General features: G+C 66.9%; 1 protein-coding gene across 1 annotated transcript in view; it reads right to left on the bottom strand.

Moving 5' to 3' along the window:
• LOC123357303 (methyl-CpG-binding protein 2-like) overlaps positions 1-16,261 on the bottom strand; it is a 34,336-nt gene extending 18,075 nt beyond the window's left edge. Inside the window, exon 1 of the mRNA XM_045000584.1 lies at positions 16,188-16,261. Within this exon, the coding sequence (XP_044856519.1) occupies positions 16,188-16,222 (35 nt within the window). The 5' untranslated portion in view covers positions 16,223-16,261. The remainder of the gene's footprint in view (positions 1-16,187) is intronic.
• Between the last annotated feature and the right edge of the window lie 3,032 nt (positions 16,262-19,293).

Genomic DNA, 19,293 nt, shown 5'->3' with positions numbered 1-19,293 from the left:
AAGAAGGGGGGTGGAACAAAGCATCTCAGCCCCGGCCGAAATGTATTTTAGGGTCTAAATGACAGATGGCTCCATTTGTCATTTCCAAATGGATTTGAGTTTCTATTCTAAAGGATAATATAAGATACAATTAAAGTCCGTAGAAATTGGAAGGAAATTTGTTGACTTTATAGGAATGTTCCAATTGTATTTCATACTCTAGATTCTAACAAGGTGCGATTTAGCGCAGCGTTTGGGAGGAGCAGAGCAGAGCTCTCGGACGGACGGACGGACGCGCTCCCCTTCGGAAGGGAAAATCCGATGCCCAGCTACCAGAGGCGAGTGGCTGCTCGGTGGCCGGGCTGCGCCGGGGAGCAGAGCCACCAACGGGAAGCAGCTGGGAAGGGGCTAATGCCGTTCTCAGGAGCGGCAGGCGGAGCTCGCCGGAGGGAACCGTCCCGCTCTGCAGGCTCAGCTGCAGCCGCGTCCGGTTCTGGGCACCGCACGTCAGGAAGGATGGGGACAAACTGGAGAGAGGCCAGAGGAGAGCAGAGGGCTGAGCCCAGCCTTCACATCCATTAAGGGCTGTGCTAACGAGGATGGGGAGCAATTGTTCCCCACGGCCACTGCCAGGAGGAAACGCAGCGATGGGAGGGAGCCGCGAGTAGCTGCTAGGAAACGCTCTGTAACTCGGACAGTTCAGCTCTGCAATCAGCTGCCCGGGGAGGCTGTGGGATCCCCAGTGTCGAACAGGTTGGGATCCTCTGGCTTCCCTTGGTCCTGCCGCAGGGCTGCACTAGACGCCTCTGCAAGGCCCTTGTCAGTCCTACGGCTCAGGGCTTCTGTGACGTTCCATGTAGGGACTGTCTAAAGAACACAATCTACGCTGGAGAGACGCTCGGACTCGGAAGGAGACTTTCCAACCTCGGGCCAGTTCAATCGCTCATTTTCCAACGTATCGTCTTTCGTATTCGAAATTCTAATAAAAGACAACTGGAAAGCATTGAAATCCGAAGGAGACATTTTGATTTCATCAGAACGTGTCCATTCTTCGGTTCTCTCGTTACTGTGTCAATTCAAACGAACAATTAAAAAGGTGAAAATCGGAACAAAACATCTGGACGGTTCAACCACCCCGGAACAAAGCGATTCCCAAATTTCGTTTGGTGGAAAACTGCCGTTGTTTTACGAGCCCAGATGTCAAGGCGGCGGGATTTCCCCCAAACCACAACCTGAGGCCCCCGCAGGACCCCTGGATTCCTCCCCGGCATGGGTGCCCCGGCAGCCTGAAGAGACAAAGCGACTTGCAGCGTAGATCAGCCGTGAACCTGGAGTCGTTCAATACCAGGCCGCTGCCCGAAGCTCTGGGCGTGCGCAGCGCCTGGCGCAGTAAGGCCATAAATCTAGATTACCCATTGTCACGCCTGGATGCCATGGCGATACCACTACCGAGTTCTAGTTGATTTGCCGAGGTAGTGGGGCCTTCTCAGGACTCCTGGGTTCTTTTCCCACCTCTGCTAGCTGCTGTGGGACCTTGGGCAACTCACTTCCCTGAGCTGTGCCTCAGTTTCCCCTCCTGCTGCTTTGTCTGGTTTAACGATCTGCTCTTTGGGGGAAGGGCAGTCTCTCGCTGTGTGCGTGGGCGTGTGCAGGCCCCAGCACGATGGGCCTCTCCAGCTCCGGTGCCTCCAGGCGCTGCCCGTTTGCCCTAATTCTGCTGACTGGCTTTTCACCCGGGGCAGAAGAAAGCAGGAGGGGCCGAGTCTCGGGGCCCTCGGAAAGGCCTTGTTCCCCGGGGCGCATGCGTGCGCAGCGTCACCCAGCCGTCGCCAGAGCTTGTGCCGCTACCCCGGCTGCTGGTGCGTGTTTCCCCCACGGGAAAGGGCACCGTAAATCACAAGAGTGACTCCCTGGGCAGCCTTTCGACTCAGCCCGGGCGCCAGAGCCGCCCGGGGCGCACACGCCCGGGAGCCGGAGCCGCCCGGGGCGCACACGCCCGGGAGCCGGAGCCGCCCGGGGCGCACACGCCCGGGAGCCGGAGCCGCCCGGGGCGCACACGCCCGGGAGCCGGAGCCGCCCGGGGCGCACACGCCCGGGCGGCTGGAGTGCAGAGCGGCAAGGAAGGGAAGAGACGAAGGGCCAGGGCTTTAAACTCTGCCTTCCTTCCTGCTGCGCCCCAGTCAGAGCCTTTCACACGCCCGGCTAGTGGGCACCTGAGCGGCGGGCCCAGGTGCCTCCACGTTTTACCCCTTTGAAAGGGCCCTGATCACCGACCCGCTGGAAAAAAAGGCCCCTCTGGGCCCAAAAACTAAGGACATCTAAAGTCCCTGGTTTTTAAAACCTTCCGTACGAGTCCCCCTTCGGAGAGACCGGGCGGGACCCCAGCATCAGGAGCTGCATAGATCCCCCCCCCCAGCATACCGGGAGCTGCCCCCCACTGTGCCAGGAGTAGCAGAGACCCTGCCCTCAACTGAGATCAGGGCTCCCCCGGCCGGCACCTGAACAGGCCTTGTCCTAGCTAGTGAGCCACCCGACAAGGCAAAGGGTGGGGACGGGAAACTGAGGCCCAGGGCGGGGAAGGGACTTGCTCAGTCACCGAGCAGGTCTGAGGTACGAGCTGGGAACGACCCGTCACCGTCGCACAGCACCTAGAGAAACCAAAGGTGAGACCGGCACGGGGCCGGCCAGAGCCGCTCTGGGAGCCCAGGGCGCCCCACAGGCCGGAGCCCAGGGCGCCCCACAGGCCGGAGCCCAGGGCGCCCCACAGGCTGGAGCCCAGGGCGCCCCACACGGCCGAACACGCCCAAGGCGGCTCCCCCTTGGCTGGTGTGGGCGGCCGAGCGCCCTGGGTCGGCTCCTTTCACCCAGCCGCCCAGGACAGCCTCGGGGGGGTCACGCCAGACGCATCACTGAACTGCTAGAGCCCCACCCAAAACACCAGCCAGCCCCTCCTGCTGGTTAGGAGACAGAGCCCAGCACCCGCCGCCAGGGAGGAGCTCGGCTATTCGCTTGGCAGGGGGCTGCCGGGCGCGGGGGGCTGCTCACCCAGGGCTCACGCTGCCCCCCCCGAAGAGCAGCGTGCCACCCAGCGCTGGACAAACGGCAGCATTGTGAGGGGAACATCACCAGACCCCGGCTGCGATCGGGGGGACCCCCCATCTCTGCTGGGTGCCGCACAAATCCTCCCCCCCCAGCTGTGATCAGGGGACCCCCCCATCTCCGCTGGGTGCCGCACAGACCCCCCCCCACGGCTGTGATCGGGGGACCCCCCCCGGCTGCGATCGGGAGACCCCCCCCCATCTCCGCTGGGTGCCGCATAGATCCTCCCCCCCGGCTGCGATCGAGGGACCCCCCCATCTCTGCTGGGTGCCGCACAAATCCTCCCCCCCCCGCTGTGATCAGGGGACCCCCCCCCCATCTCCGCTGGGTGCCACACAAATCCTCCCCCCCCCGGCTGCGATCGGGGGACCCCCCATCTCCGCTGGGTGCCGCACAGACCCCCCGGCTGCGATCGGGGGATCCCCCCATCTCCACTGGGTGCTGCACAAATCCTCCCCCCAGTTGCAATCGGGGGACCCCTCCCATCTGTGCTGGGTGCCCCACAGATCTGCGCCCCCCAGCTGTAATCAGGGGACCCCCCCATCCATGCTGGGCGCTGCACAGACACCCCCTCCTCGGCTGTGACCGGGCACTCGTTTGTGTCAGGCTCCCCAAACAAGCCTGGGGACCCCTGTTCATGCCAGGGGCACACAGACCACCCCCAAGATGGGGGGATCCCTCTGCACAGCCATCCACCTAAGCTGAGATTCATGGGCCCCCCGATTGTGCTGGCTGACACAGACAGGGCGAGAGGGGAAACTGAGGCACAGAGGTGAAGTAATTTGCCAAAGGTCCCAGGGCAACTTGGTGTCAGCGCCACGAAGCGTGACCCCCGCGCCTGGCAAAGCCAGGCTCAGCTGCGGTGCTTTCCGAGGGCGAGAGACATCCCCAGTGACCCGAGGCCGAGGGGCCGTCGGACACCGTCCCCAGCGCAGAAGGGGGGAGAGACGGTGCCCTCAGCTCAGCCGCCGCTCGAGTCACACGCCCCTTTGCAGCAGCTCGGGCAACGCTTCGCCCACAGAAAGGGCCAAAATAAAGCATCCCTGGGCCTTTTGTGCCAGCAGCTCCCAGAACGGGCAGGGGTTCCCGTCGCCACAGAGGGGGCCAGATGAATGCAGGCCCAGGGTGCATCGGTGCTGAACACGGGGCCTCGGCAGCCGTCTGGGTGGGTGGGCGAAGCCCTGAGGGCTGGGCCGCCGGGCGATGGCAGGAGGGGGAGCAGCGAGCGCCCCCATCCCAGGAGGCTGGCCGGGAAACACTCAGCCACGGAGCCGGCTTTCTGCACATGCTGCCCTGTCTGGGGACACCCGGCCACCAGCTCCAGCCGCTTCCTCAGCGCACGAGACGTTTGAACCCGACTTGGCAAAGAGAGAGAAGATGATGGCGGGGGAGAGCGTCCCACTGCAACCAACTAAAACCCCAGCGCCAAGCCGTCAGCAACACAGGCAGGACCCACTCTGCCCCCGGGGCAACAGCCTCACTCCCCTCCGGTGAGCACGGGATTTCTGCAAGAGAAGGCCCAGATTCCGACAGCCGGATCCCGGCCGGCGTCAATCGGCCCGAGCCCCAGCGGAGCCCAGGGGCCGGATCCCGACCGGCGTCAATCGGCCCGAGCCCCAGCGGAGCCCAGGGGCCGGATCCCGGGCCGGCGTCAATCGGCCCGAGCCCCAGCGGAGCCCAGGGGCCGGATCCCGGCCGGCGTCAATCGGCCCGAGCCCCAGCGGAGCCCAGGGGCCGGATCCCGGCCGGCGTCAATCGGCCCGAGCCCCAGCGGAGCCCAGGGGCCGGATCCCGGCCGGCGTCAATCGGCCCGAGCCCCAGCGGAGCCCAGGGGCCGGATCCCGGCCGGCGTCAATCGGCCCGAGCCCCAGCGGAGCCCAGGGGCCGGATCCCGGCCGGCGTCAATCGGCCCGAGCCCCAGCGGAGCCCAGGGGCCGGATCCCGGCCGGCGTCAATCGGCCCGAGCCCCAGCGGAGCCCAGGGGCCGGATCCCGGCCGGCGTCAATCGGCCCGAGCCCCAGCGGAGCCCAGGGGCCGGATCCCGGCCGGCGTCAATCGGCCCGAGCCCCAGCGGAGCCCAGGGGCCGGATCCCGGCCGGCGTCAATCGGCCCGAGCCCCAGCGGAGCCCAGGGGCCGGATCCCGGCCGGCGTCAATCGGCCCGAGCCCCAGCGGAGCCCAGGGGCCGGATCCCGGCCGGCGTCAATCGGCCCGAGCCCCAGCGGAGCCCAGGGGCCGGATCCCGGCCGGCGTCAATCGGCCCGAGCCCCAGCGGAGCCCAGGGGCCGGATCCCGGCCGGCGTCAATCGGCCCGAGCCCCAGCGGAGCCCAGGGGCCGGATCCCGGCCGGCGTCAATCGGCCCGAGCCCCAGCGGAGCCCAGGGGCCGGATCCCGGCCGGCGTCAATCGGCCCGAGCCCCAGCGGAGCCCAGGGGCCGGATCCCGGCCGGCGTCAATCGGCCCGAGCCCCAGCGGAGCCCAGGGGCCGGATCCCGGCCGGCGTCAATCGGCCCGAGCCCCAGCGGAGCCCAGGGGCCGGATCCCGGCCGGCGTCAATCGGCCCGAGCCCCAGCGGAGCCCTTGGGCCGGATCCTGGCCGGCGTCAATCGGCCCGAGCTCCCACGTAAAGTTACAGCAGTTCGGTTGTCCTGCAACAGCTGCAAGATCCAACCTGTAGATTTTAAGATATTTAAGTTGCTGTCTGAACTTCTGCATCACCCAGGCTGCAACTTGGTGGTGGCAGGCACCTACTTCCGCCTCCGACGTACAGGAGCAGAGTCAATGCCCTTTGCTAAACTACCTCCCGGCTTCCATGGGCTGGCAGCAATGTTGCCGGGGTACCCGGCCATGTCCCAGCTCATGGCCCAGCCTGGGGTGGGGGCCCACCCCGCTGCAGCCTGACCCCCTGCCCACGGAGATCACTGGCTTCATCTGCCAGAGGGATGGATTTGAGCTGCCAGTGAAAAGCACGGCCCCCCCGTACATCCCCCGATGCTAACCAGAAGCTGGCCGGGTGTCACGCTCAAACTGGCCGAGGGAGCTCCCGTTGCCCGCTGAGAAGGGAGCTGGAAGTTGAATGCCAGGCGCTGGGATGTCGCTGGAGTCTGCCAGGACGGGGGCATGCTCTCCGCGGTCTGGTACTGCCTTGCCGAGACGCCACGCCACGCCACGCGCCGCGCAGACCCTCTCGTCTATGGCTAGAACCCCCCGTCTGGGATTGGGGTCCCCGTTGTGCTGGCTGCTCATAGACCCCCCCGTCTGAGGGGTCTGGGGTCACACAAGGTGCTGCATAGACCCCGACTGAGGTCAGAGCTGCATCCCCCCCGTGCAAGGTGCTGCACAGATTCCTGCCCCCCCAGGTGAGATCAGCGCCCTCCCATGTCCCCAACACTGCACAGACACCCTCCCTGCGCCATCCCTGACCCAAAGATCTGCAGGTCTCAGGAGAAACGGAAGGGCTGTATCCCAGCCTTCAGCGTGTCAGGGACACATTCTAGCAGGACAAGTGAGACGCCGGGGCCTTCCACTGTCATCAATTAGAATAATTAATGCTTGAGGCCGTTAGTGGGGAGGGCAGGGTCTGTGTATAAAGGGGCCCCCGATCGCAGTTGGGGCTGGGGACGGGGTCTGCACAATGGGGGGCCCGAGCAGTGCCCAGCACACCGGGCCCATTCGCAGTCGTGATCTCTAAGCCCAAATCAGTCCTAAAATCGTAACCATGCACATGGCCCCGCGCCCGCCGGCTGAGCGTGCAGTGAGGTGAAATTCCCCCCCAGGCCGGCCCTGAGACCTGGCTTGGGGAAGTGACTCAGCAGAGACCCAGGGCGAGAACCCAGGCACCTGGCAGCCCAGCCCAGAGCCAACATTTCGAACCAGTTTCACTTTCTGCTCCCTGCCTCTCCCCACGGCAGAGAGCACCACGGGTCGCAGCCGCTATCTGCAGAGGACACTTACAAGAGACTTTGACTATTCCGCTTTCCAACCCCTCCAGCTCCCAGATTTCAGGGGGTGGGGGAGCGAAGGAAGACTGAACGCCAACGCCAGGCGGGGGGGGGCGGCCGTGGTGGGCTCAGGGTAAGCACGAGTTAAAGCGCGTCGCGATCTGAGCCGGCTCCGGCCGCAGATCACCCACCACTGGAGGTGCTTGCGAACGGCGGCTGGGCTGTCGGGTTCCCGAGAACTCCGAAGCAGCAGCCCCAGCCCCGAGCCACCGGACACTGCACTGGTGGACGTTCACATACACAGTCAGAAGAGGCCTGCGGAGTCAGGCCTGATTTCCTACCTCCACCTTGGTCCAGCCGATCCCAAACCACTCTCTGTATGATCCTTTCACCCAGCGCCAGATTTCCACGCCCGCCTCGGGACCCCCCGGCTGCGTTTGCCACCACACCTCGTAGGAACTTCTTCACATTCACAACTGAAAAAGCCCTGGTCCCGGTGAGAGCGAAGTTCACGTCACGCACGAGGCGACGAGAACGAACCCTACGCTTCGGGCACAAATTGGAGCATCTCCTACCAAGGCAGCCTCCAACCTGCTGGTTCCTGGAGCGGAGAGAAAGGTGGCCAGCTGCGGCCACCCCGCCCGCGCTCGGAGGGCGCCAGACGGACCAAGCTCCCCCAAACGGCACAGTGTGATCCCTTGCAATAACGACACTCCAGCGCTGGCTGCACAGCACAGAGCAGAGCCCGTTCAGCAGCCCTTCAGCCTCCAAAAATATAATCCCTGTGGCCCGGCCAAGGTGCTGCCCGCTGGGCTTCCGCGGCTCGCCCGCCCACCGCTGGCAAGGGGGCTCCGCCCTCACGGTGCAGCAAGCCCGCGCCTGCTCCACACCCTCGATGCACCAGGAGTGCCGTTAACAAACCACCACACGCCAGGCGGCTACTCCCTAACGCCCAGTCTCTTCTCCATCATGGCTATCAGCGCAGTCGCCAGAGCAAGCCTGCACTCACCAAGCCTGGGGGTCCCCTCGTTCCTGCTCACAAACATCGGGGACCTTCGTCACACCAAGCATAGCACAGGCCCCCCTCAACCTGGATCGGGGCCCCCCATCGCAATGTAGTAAGAGGAGGCCCTGAGATATAAACCTTGGTGTCAAGGCCTGGTCTGAGGCCTGAGGCCTGAACTGAAGTCATGGTCAAGGCTTTGCTCACATAAAGCAAAGTGAAGCCGTGAGCCAGAGGCAGGCCCTGCTCACAGGAGCTGGCAAGGAAAGGGCTGATACGTACCTAAAAGGTCCTGGACATTCACACACTTGCACAGTCCACACAGATAACAAGGAACAGGCCGGCCCATCCCAATGACAGGGGCAAAAGGGGAATATGATGGATAGAGTTGTTTTGATCGAACCAACATGTACAGGGTAGAAGGTGGCACCTAAATCCGTAGAGAGGTTGAACTTTGCTGCGTAGAGGGGTGGCCCCTCCATACGTTAGGATGATGTGTAACTTGTTTGTATCTGGGTATAAGAATGCACCCCTGGGGCGGTGCCTTTGTCCGGCCGAGGGGGCAGTGGAAAGTCCCGCCACTGACTGAGCCGGGTCCATTGCCAAGAGGCACTTTCTCGTCGGATGCCCTGAGTTAGGCTAAGAAACCTACAGGGAACTGCCATTGTGTCCGAGGTCGCAATAAACCTAGCCGACGTGGCTTTGCATCTTACTGGACTCTGTGGTTATTGGGGGTTCTCGTCGGGTCTGCTGTCAGCTATCTGCGCAGAGCTGGGACAGCACACAGAGGGAACACACACACGCAGCCGAGTGATATCAACACTGGAGAGAGCAGAGCACCACACCGGTACAGCTCTGACAACACTGGTGACCCCGACCGCTGATCTGGTGAGTAAGCGAACCTGCCGTGGTAAGAATCGCAATCCAACATGGCAGCAAACCTCGAGCTAGGGAACCCCCTGATCCCCTCCCTTTTGATCCTCACGGAGTTTGATAACTCCTGGACCCGCTGGAGTGCCACTAAGGGGGGTCCATATTGTCCCAACCCACCCAACTAGCGTAGCCAATTCATCACAAGGCTCATGACACACAGTGGGTTTTCGCCCCACAGCCCCAGCTCCTGGGGTCAGAACGTCAGACTTCAATTTCCAGTGCGCACAAGCCCAGAGCAAACCTCGAGAAACCGGACCCCCAGCAGCACAAACCCATATTCAGGTTATTACACAGATCTGGTTTGGGAACCTTTGGGGCAAGCTGAGAGACAGACGACAAACCTCCCACCAGGAACGCAGCTGCCGGCCCCTGTTTGTGCCTCTCAGGGACGGGATGTAACATTTCGGTGACCTCCCTTAAGAGCGTGTGGCAAACATGGGCTGGAGCGGGGGGGCGAGTTGATGGCTCCTGCTTCGGGGGTTTTGCCAACTGCTCTCCTGAGTGCTACCTAAGCTGTTCGGAGTGGCCGGAGCTCTCACGGCCCTGCCATCTCGGGCACTGGGGACATGTTGCCAATGCTCGGGTCCCTTCTCCAAAGGGGGCTAAGCTAGCAGCCAGAGGGGCTCTGGCTCGGTGGTCTCCAGCCCAGGGCGTTGAACCAGGATCCCAGCTCCCGGAGACAGTAGCCTCCAGCCCTTTCATTGGCGCTTTGGTTCCTCTTTGGACACCGCATCTCCAAGACGCAGCGTCAAAATGAAACGGATGCAGCCAGGTAGGGGCTGATCAGCAGGTTTTTGCCAAATAAGAGCTCAGTCTCCATAAAACCGGGCTTCCACAGCCGATTCGGGTCTTTCCCCTTCGAAAACCACCCCGCCTGGAACCATTTCCTCCGGGTGCAGCTTCATGCCACGTCCCTAAAAGCCAACTCAAAATATTGAAGCTTACGGGTCGCATGGGAGTGAACATCTCTTCACACTCCCAGCTCAAAAGAACAGCTTCTTACATGATCGTCTGCCAATTGCAGCGATGCTCAACATTTATCCATAGTCACCAATTAAAGCTGCACAGAACAACACAGTCTCAGCCCCACAGAGCTTACAATGCACGGCAACAGCTATGCAAATCATTCCCAGCCCGGTCTGGGCCCCTGGTACAGGCCAGACGTTAATACCACCTCGGTGACACGCACTCCGGATTCACCAGACCCTGAGTAACCCAAACGCCCAGGTAAGCCAGGTGGCTCGTGCTGGCTGCGAGCGTAACTCTCAGAGTAAGTTTCTCCCCAGAGACGGCTGCTTTTCTGTCTCCACTGGAAATCCCGGCTCCTGTAAGCCCTATTCCGATGCCATGCAAGGAGCAACCGTTCATGTCCTACGAGTGTCACTCTCAAACAATCCCCTCCTGCAAAATTCCCACGATTTTGTCAGGTAAACAGAGCGATCCGGTCAGGTGTCCCCACGGTACACAGAAGAGTCGGGCAAACCAGTGGAAGAGGAAGCCTGAAGCCAGGAGATCGGCGGGAACAATTTATGCCCGAGGGAAAACATCATGAAGGTGACCCCAGTGGACAGGGCTCAGGTGAGAGTCTGCACTGGGATTACCAGAGGGGCTGGTGGGAGTGTGGGGGGGCACCCGTCCAGGACACTGCAGGAGTTGGCATAGGATGGACACTGCTTTGATGCTGCCCAGCAATAATGCCTTAGCGTGAGTGTGCCCCGACTCGCTGGGCTGGCTTGAGTGGGGCGGTGAGGTGTTTGCACGAGCATGCAGGCCACGGCACTTTGGGGCCCCGGTGTGGGGGGCTGGCAGGAGTCAGGGGCTCCTCCGGGGCTGGCATGGGGTAGCTCGGCGGTGGTACGGGGTTAACGTGAGCCCGCGATACTGGGGAAACTGGCCTGAGCCTGCTGCACCTCGAGGCTGGAGCTGCTGTGAGCCGAGGCAGCTAGGGGCTGGCATGGGCGGGACCTCAGCTCCCAAACACCAAAGGGGTGACATAAGCAGAGGCTGGGCAGCACCTGGGCACGAGGGGGCTGAGTGTGGGCAGGGAATGGGGTCAGCATGAAGAGAAAGGGGGTGACCTGGGAGTGTGGCTGGCTTGAGTGGAGCCAGGACAACATCATGAGGGCAAGGGGCTGGGGTGGCATCACAGGACTTGATGTGAGGACAGGAGGTGTTGGCGTGAGCCACGCCATGCAGCACCACAGGACTGGGGGGCTGGCACAGGTGGGGGGCACCATAGTGCCACGGAGGACTGGGACGAGAGGAAACAGAGCTGCCATCAGTGGAGCTGGTGTGAGTGGAAACAGGGGCAGGGGTGCTGGCGTGAGCAGGGCTGGGTGGCACCACAGGGCCAGGAAGGGATGCGCAGGAATGGGGCAGCACTGGAGCTGGTGGGGGGGCTCTGGGGGAGCAGGCCTGAGGGCTCGGCAGTAAAGAGGCTGGTGAGAGTCGGGGCACGACAGAGCTGGGAGTGGGCACAAGAGGGACCCAGAGCAACAGCAGGTTGGCGTGAGGGGCACCAAGGGGAAGTGTTGGCATGAAAGGGGGCTGGGCCACATGGGGTGGGTGGTGTGAATGGAACTAGAATGGTGCTGCTCACATCAACACCTCCGAGGGGGCTTGGCCTGAGCGGGGCTGGGGGGGGTCGGGACTAAGGAGTTGGTGGGAGCGGTCCAGGTTGGCGTGAGCTTACTCAGGGGTTGGCATGGGCTAGGCCGAGGGGATCGGCACTAGAGGACTGGCGTGAGCTGGACTGGGGGATCGGCGTGAGCCGGGTGGGTCAGCACCAAGGGAGCTGGCGTATAGTAGGCCAGGGGAGTCAGCAATGGGGGGGTTGGCGCGAGTCAGGCCGGGCAGCACCTAGGGGGCTGGCGTGGGAGTCGGGCCGGGCAGGGCGGTGCTGAGGGGGCTGGCGCGAGTCGGGCCGGGCCTGGGGGGGGATCGGGGCTGAGGGGGTTGGTGCGAGTCGGGCCAGGCAAGGCGGCGCTGAAGGGTTTGGCGGGAACTGGACCGGGCCTGGGGGGCACTGAGGGACTTGGCGCGAGTCGGGCCGGGCGGCACCGAGGGGGTTGGCGCGAGTCAGGGGGGGCGCTGAGGGGGTTGGCAGGAACTGGGCCGGGGGGGCACCGAGGGGGTTGGCGCGAGTCGGGCCTGGGGGGCACTGAGGGACTTGGCGCGAGTCGGGCCGGGCCTGGGGGGCACTGAGGGACTTGGCGCGAGTCGGGCCGGGCGGCACCGAGGGGGGTGGCGCGTGTCGGGGGGGGCGCTGAGGGGGTTGGCAGGAACCGGCCGGGGCGGCACCGAGGGGGTTGGCGCGAGTCGGGTTGGGCCTGGGGGGCACCGAGGGGGTTGGCGCGAGACGGGCCGGGGGGGCACGGCGGGTCTTGGCGAGACTCGGGCCGGGCGGCACTGAGGCGGGTGGCGCGAGACGGGGTGGGCGCGGGGGGGGTTGGCGGGAACCGGACCGGGCCTGGGGGGCACCGAGGGGGTTGGTGCGAGCCGGGCCGGGCCTGGGGGGCACCGAGGGGGTTGGCGCGAGCCGGGCCGGGCCTGGGGGGCACCGAGGGGGTTGGCGCGAGCCGGGCCGGGCCTGGGGGGCACCGAGGGGGTTGGCGCGAGCCGGGCCGGGCGGCACCGAGGGGGTTGGCGCGAGTCGGGGGAGAGCGCTGAGGGGGATGGCGCGACTCGGGCCGGGCCTGGGCGACACCGAGGAGGTTGGCGCGAGTCGGTCCGGGCCTGGGGGGCACCGAGGGGGTTGGCGCGAGTCGGGCCGGGCGGCACCGAGGGGGATGGCGCGAGTAGGGCAGGGCGGCACCGAGGAGGTTGGCGCGAGTCGGGGGAGCGCTGAGGGGGTTGGCGCGAGTCGGTCCGGGCCTGGGGGGCACCGAGGGGGTTTGCCCCGAGACGGGGGGAGCGCTGAGGGGGTTGGCGCGAGTCGGGCCGGGCCTGGGGGGCACCGAGGGGGTTGGCGCGAGTCGGGGGGAGCGCTGAGGGGGTTGGCGCGAGTCGGGCCGGGCCTGGGGGGCACCGAGGGGGTTGGCGCGAGTCGGGCTGGGCGGCACCGAGGGGGTTGGCGCAAATCGGGCCGGGCGGCACCGAGGGGGTTGGCGCGAGTCGGGGGGAGCGCTGAGGGGGTTGGTTGGGAACCTGGCCGGGGGGGCACCGAGGGGGTTGGCGCGAGCCGGGCCGGGCCTGGGGGGCACCGAGGGGGTTGGCGCGAGCCGGGCCGGGCCTGGGGGGCACCGAGGGGGTTGGCGCGAGCCGGGCCGGGCCTGGGGGGCACCGAGGAGGTTGGCGAGCCGGGCCGGCGGCACCGAGGAGGTTGGCGCGAGTCGGGGGGAGCGCTGAGGGGGTTGGTGGGAACCGGGCCAGGCCTGGGGGGCACCGTGGGGGTTGGCGCGAGTCGGGGGGAGCGCTGAGGGGGCTGGCGCGAGTCGGGCCGCCTGGGTGACACTGAGGAGGTTGGCGCGAGACGGGCCGGGCCTGGGGGGCACCGAGGGGGTGGGCGCGAGTCGGGCCGGGCGGCACCGAGGGGGTGGGCGCGAGTCGGGCCGGGCGGCACCGAGGGGGTGGGCGCGAGTCGGGGGCAGCGCTGAGGGGGTTGGTGGGAACCGGGCCGGGGGGCACCGAGGGACTTGGCGCGAGTCGGGCCGGGCAGCACCGAGGGGGTTGGCGCGAGTCGGGGGGAGTGCGGCGGGGGTTGGCGCGAGTCGGGCCGGGCCTGGGGGGCACCGAGGAGGTTGGCGCGAGTCGGGCCGGGCAGCACCGAGGGGGTTGGCGCGAGTCGGGCCGGGCCTGGGGGGCACCGAGTGGGTTGGCGCGAGTCGGGCCGGGCGGCACCGAGGGGGTTGGCGCGAGTCGGGCCGGGCGGCACCGAGGGGGTTGGCGCGAGTCGGGCCGGGCGGCACCGAGGGGGTTGGCGCGAGTCGGGGGGACCGCTGAGGGGGTTGGTGGGAACCGGGCTGGGGGGGCACCGAGGGGGTTGGCGCGAGTCGGGGGGAGCGCTGAGGGGGTTGGTGGGAACCGGGCCGGGGGGGCACCGAGGGGGTTGGCGCGAGTCGGGGGGAGCGCTGAGGGGGCTGGTGCGAGTCGGGCCGGGCCTGGGCGACACCGAGGTGGTTGGCGCGAGTCGGGCCGGGCCAGGCGGCACCGAGGGGGTTGGCGCAAGTCGGGCCGGGCCTGGGGGGCACCGAGGGACTTGGCGCGAGTCGGGCGGGGCGGCACCGAGGGACTTGGCGCGAGTCGGGGGGAGCGCTGAGGGGGTTGGTGGGAACCGGGCCGGGGGGGCACCGAGGGGGTTGGCGCGAGTCGGGGGGAGCGCTGAGGGGGCTGGTGCGAGTCGGGCCGGGCCTGGGCGACACCGAGGTGCTTGGCGCGAGTCGGGCCGGGCCAGGCGGCACCGAGGGGGTTGGCGCGAGTCGGGCCGGGCCTGGGGGGCACCGAGGGACTTGGCGCGAGTCGGGCCGGGCCTGGGGGGCACCGAGGGACTTGGCGCAAGTCGGGCCGGGCCTGGGGGGCACCGAGGGACTTGGCGCGAGTCGGGCAGGGCGGCACCGAGGGGGTTGGCGCGAGTCGGGGGGAGCGCGGCGGGGGTTGGCGCGAGTCGGGCCGGGCAGCACCGAGGGGGTTGGCGCGAGTCGGGCCGGGCCTGGGGGGCACCGAGTGGGTTGGCGCGAATCGGGCCGGGCGGCACCGAGGGGGTTGGCGCGAGTCGGGCCGGGCGGCACCGAGGGGGTTGGCGCGAGTCGGGCCGGGCGGCACCGAGGGGGTTGGCGCGAGTCGGGCCGGGCGGCACCGAGGGGGTTGGCGCGAGTCGGGGGGACCGCTGAGGGGGTTGGTGGGAACCGGGCCGGGGGGGCACCGAGGGGGTTGGCGCGAGTCGGGGGGAGCGCTGAGGGGGTTGGTGGGAACCGGGCCGGGGGGGCACCGAGGGGGTTGGCGCGAGTCGGGGGGAGCGCTGAGGGGGCTGGTGCGAGTCGGGCCGGGCCTGGGCGACACCGAGGTGGTTGGCGCGAGTCGGGCCGGGCCAGGCGGCACCGAGGGGGTTGGCGCAAGTCGGGCCGGGCCGGGGGGGCACCGAGGGACTTGGCGCAAGTCGGGCCGGGCCTCGCGGGCACCGAGGGACTTGGCGCAAGTCGGGCCGGGCCTGGGGGGCACCGAGGGACTTGGCGCGAGTCGGGCAGGGCGGCACCGAGGGGGTTGGCGCGAGTCGGGGGGAGCGCTGCGGGGGTTGGCGCGAGTCGGGCCGGGCCGGGCGGCACCGAGGGGGTTGGTGCGAGCTGGGGCCGGGCCGGGCGGCACCGAGGGGGTTGGCGCGAGTCGGGCCGGGCGGCACCGAGGGGGTTGGTGCGAGCCGGGGCCAGGGGGGGGGGTGGGGGGCTGAGGAGCTTGGCGCGAGTCGGGCCGGGCCGCCCCGCGGGGGTTGGCGCGAGTCGGGCCGGGCGGCACCGAGGGGGTTGGCGCGAGTCGGGGGGAGCGCGGCGGGGTTTGGCGCGAGTCGGGCCGGGCCGGGCGGCACCGAGGGGGTTGGTGCGAGCTGGGGCCGGGCCGGGCGGCACCGAGGGGGTTGGCGCGAGTCGGGCCGGGCGGCACCGAGGGGGTTGGCGCGAGTCGGGCCGGGCGGCACCGAGGGGGTTGGCGCGAGTCTGGGGGAGCGCTTAGGGGGTTGGCGCGAGTCGGGCCGGGCCTGGGGGGCACCGAGGGGGTTGGCGCGAGCCGGGGCCGGGGTGGGGTGGGGGGGCTGAGGAGGTTGGCGCGAGCCGGGCTGGGGGCGGGCACTGAGGGGGTTGGCGCGAGCCGGGCCGGGCGGGGGGGGGCAGGGGGTTGGCGCGAGCCGGTCCGTAGGTGGGGGGGTCAGCACTGGGTGAGAGGTTGGCGCGAGCCAGGCCGTTGGCCCGGGGGGGGGGAGGTTAGCGCGAGGGGGTCAGGCTGGCGCGAGCTGCCCTTTGACCTCCCTCCCCTCAGCCTCCTCCCTCCGCCCCCAGGTGAGGGGCGGCCCCGCCCCGGTCAGAGGGGGCCGCTGTGACGCACTCGGGACCCCCCGGGCGCGCGCGAAGGGGAGCGGGAGGAGGGGCCGCCGCGAGCGGGAAGGAACCAACAGCCGCAGCCCCCCGCGCGCGCTCCCCCTCCTCTCCTGGCGCGGGGCCCGCGGGATGGGCCCGTCCGCCTCCCCCCCGCGCGAGGGAAGCGAATGGTCCCGTCTCCGCCTCTCCCCTCCCTCCCCCGGCCACTCACAATCTCTCCTCGTCTCCGCTCGGCGCCGCCGCCATTTTCTTCGCAGCGAAGAACCCGCGGGGACTGAGGGGGGGCGGGGGGAATAGACCGAGCCGGAGAGGAAACCCGGAGCGACGGGCCCCACCCCTCCACTGCCACTGGACGACGATGCTGTCGCTCACCATGCCGCAGCTCGCTCATTGGCGTGCGCCGTTCGACCCGACGGGCGGGGCCGGCGCGCTCCCGGCGGCCGTTGGAATTGGCGCGAAGCGCTGTCAGTTAGAACGTTCTAAAGAGGGAGCGGCTGAGGAAGCGCGCGCGGATCCTGATTGGGCCCCGGCTGCCCCTCTGCTCGCCCGTTGGTCCAGCGGCCCATCGGTCACTTTCTAAAGGGGGCGGGCAGCGGCCTCAGGCTACGAAGGTTTGAAATTTAACGGTTTTAACGGTTTTTCCCTTTAACCGTCACCACAACCGCTCCTTCCAGCGGCCTTTCACGGCGCAGGCGGGGTCACCACCTCAGCCACAGCACCGCCCTGCCGCTCCTCCTCAGGCACCAACCCGTGCGTGGGTATCGCCACACCCACTCTGTGGCCGAGGGCTGCCCTAGGCCCCCCAACATGGCTGCCCCGGGCCCCTAACATCGTCCCCCCAACATGGCCGCCAAGTTCGCCCTGGGCCCCCCAACATGGCTGCCCCATCATGCCAAGGCCCCCTGGGCCACCCAACACGACCGCCCCATCACAGCAACGCTGCCCCAGTGCCTCCCCAACATGGCTGCCCCATCATGTCCCGGCCACCCCAGTTCCCCCCAACATGGCTGCCAAGTTCGCCCTGGGCCCCCCAACATGGCTGCCCCATCATGTCCCGGCCACCCCAGTTCCCCCCAACATGGCTGCCAAGGCCACCCTGGGCCCCCCAACATGGCTGCCCCATCATGTCCCGGCCACCCCAGTTCCCCCCAACATGGCTGCCAATGCCACCCTGGGCCCCCCAACATGGCTGCCCCATCATGTCCCGGCCACCCCAGTTCCCCCCAACATGGCTGCCAAGGCCACCCTGGGCCCCCCAACATGGCTGCCCCATCATGTCCCGGCCACCCCAGTTCCCCCCAACATGGCCGCCAAGTTCGCCCTGGGCCCCCCAACATGGCTGCCCCATCATGTCCCGGCCACCCCAGTTCCCCCCAACATGGCCGCCAAGTTCGCCCTGGGCCCCCCAACATGGCTGCCCCATCATGCCAAGGCCCCCCTGGGCCATGCAACATGGCTGCCCTGTTACACCAGGGCCGCCCCAGGCCATCTAACATGGCCACCCCATCACGGCAAGGCAGTCCCCGGCCCCCCAACATAGCTGCAGTCACATCAAGGCTGCTTTCCCACAACTACTCCCCCTAGCCATGGCCACCCACTCAGTCCACCACGTCCCCTCCTCCCCAGCACTCTGCAAGTCCCCCATGACTCTAGGGCAGGGGTAGGCAACCTATGGCACGGGTGCCGAAGGCGGCACATGAGCTGATTTTCAGTGCCTGGGTCCTGGCCACCTGTCTGGGGGGGCTCTGCCTTTTAATTTAATTTTAAATGAAGCTTCTTAAACATTTAAAAAACCTTATTTACTTTACATACAACAATAGTTTAGTTATATATTATAGACTTATAGAAAGAGACCTTCTAAAAACATTAAAATGTATCACTGGCACGCAAAGCCTTAAATTAGAGTGAATAACTGAAGCCTCGGCCCAGCACTTCTGAAAGGTTGCCGACGCCTGCTCTAGGGTCACGCCCAGACCACCCCTGACCCTGCCCTGGCCTCACAATCACGATGGCTCTGCCCCATCCCTTCCATCAGCCCTGGCTCAAGGCCTCACAGTCGTGCCAAGGCTGCCCCCCGCCCCCAACTGCCTCAACCTTGTACGGTGGGCCTCGGACACCACTTTGTGCCACCTGTGGCTATGGGGGGCTGAGGCCATCCTGCCAATGCAGGCGAAACTCAGCCCCCCAGCTGTGGCACCCACTGATCGGACTATCAGGGACGCCAACACCCGTACACACGCCTCAACATGCCACCTTGTCTAGCTCAGAGACGCCAGCCTCCTGGAGGTGCCCAGCCTGGTCGGTAATAACCCAAGCCCAGCAGCAGAGGGCTCTGCTGTCCCAGTCGGAACCTGGGCCCTAAGCGGGTATATGGGACATGCCTGGCTAAGGCGTGAGGCATTGGGACAAAGGGGGGAATGACATGGGGGGCTGGGAGCCAGGACTTCTGGGTTCTGTCCCTGGCTCCGGGATGGGAATGGAGGGGGCCTCAGACAGTGCAGTGCCCCAGACGGCATTTAGCCCCACACCCCAATGTATCCCCCCGACCAACACCCCCCAGAGGGGAAAGGCCCCATGTCCCATTCCCTGTCCCCCTGAGCCAGCCAGCCCATGCCCCTGTCCCAGGTGGATGAGGGGTGGGGTGGGGGGCTGCCCACTCCCACCCCCCAGGAAGCGCATGGCGAGATGAGCTGAGCTTTAATTGGCCTCACAACAGCTGCTGCGAGCTAATCCCCCCCGACTTTAATTTCTGCCCATGCACTCTGTCCCCACAGCGGGGCGGGGGACACAGGGATTATAACCCCCCCTCACTCACATCTCCCCATCCTAGTGCCTGGGTGTCAGGGCCTGGCCGGGGCGGCCAGCTCCAGGATTGGTCCAGGGGCCCGTAAGGCGGGGCTGCCTGGATTTACACCCCCCCTGTTTCTGGGGGGGACGCATCCTGCCCTGATTTCGCTGGATCTCTGCCCAGCCCCTCCTCTCCCCTGCCCAGGGCTGACGAAAGATGCTAAAAGTGGCATCCTACCCCTTCATCTAGAGCCTGGGAATGTGGGGCAGGGGGTCACAGCACCATGGGGGATAGTGCAGCTGGGATGGAAGGGTGGTGACCCCAAATAGACTCCCCAACCTACAGCCCCCTGCTAGCCCAGCCCTGCCCTCCCACAAGCTCTGCCGGTGCCCCTCACTCCCGACCCGCAGCCCCTGCTAGCCTGGCGCCAGGCTCCCCCAGCTCTGGATAGGCTGGGGCTTGTGGCAGGGAGCTCGGCCCACTCCATGCCCCACGCACTCCCGCTAATCCCTATCAGCACAAGCTCTCG

This window comes from Mauremys mutica, unplaced genomic scaffold (assembly GCF_020497125.1).
Source record: "Mauremys mutica isolate MM-2020 ecotype Southern unplaced genomic scaffold, ASM2049712v1 000503F_np12_obj, whole genome shotgun sequence".
Taxonomy (NCBI): domain Eukaryota; kingdom Metazoa; phylum Chordata; order Testudines; family Geoemydidae; genus Mauremys; species Mauremys mutica.
This window is presented reverse-complemented; position numbering and strand designations above follow the sequence as displayed.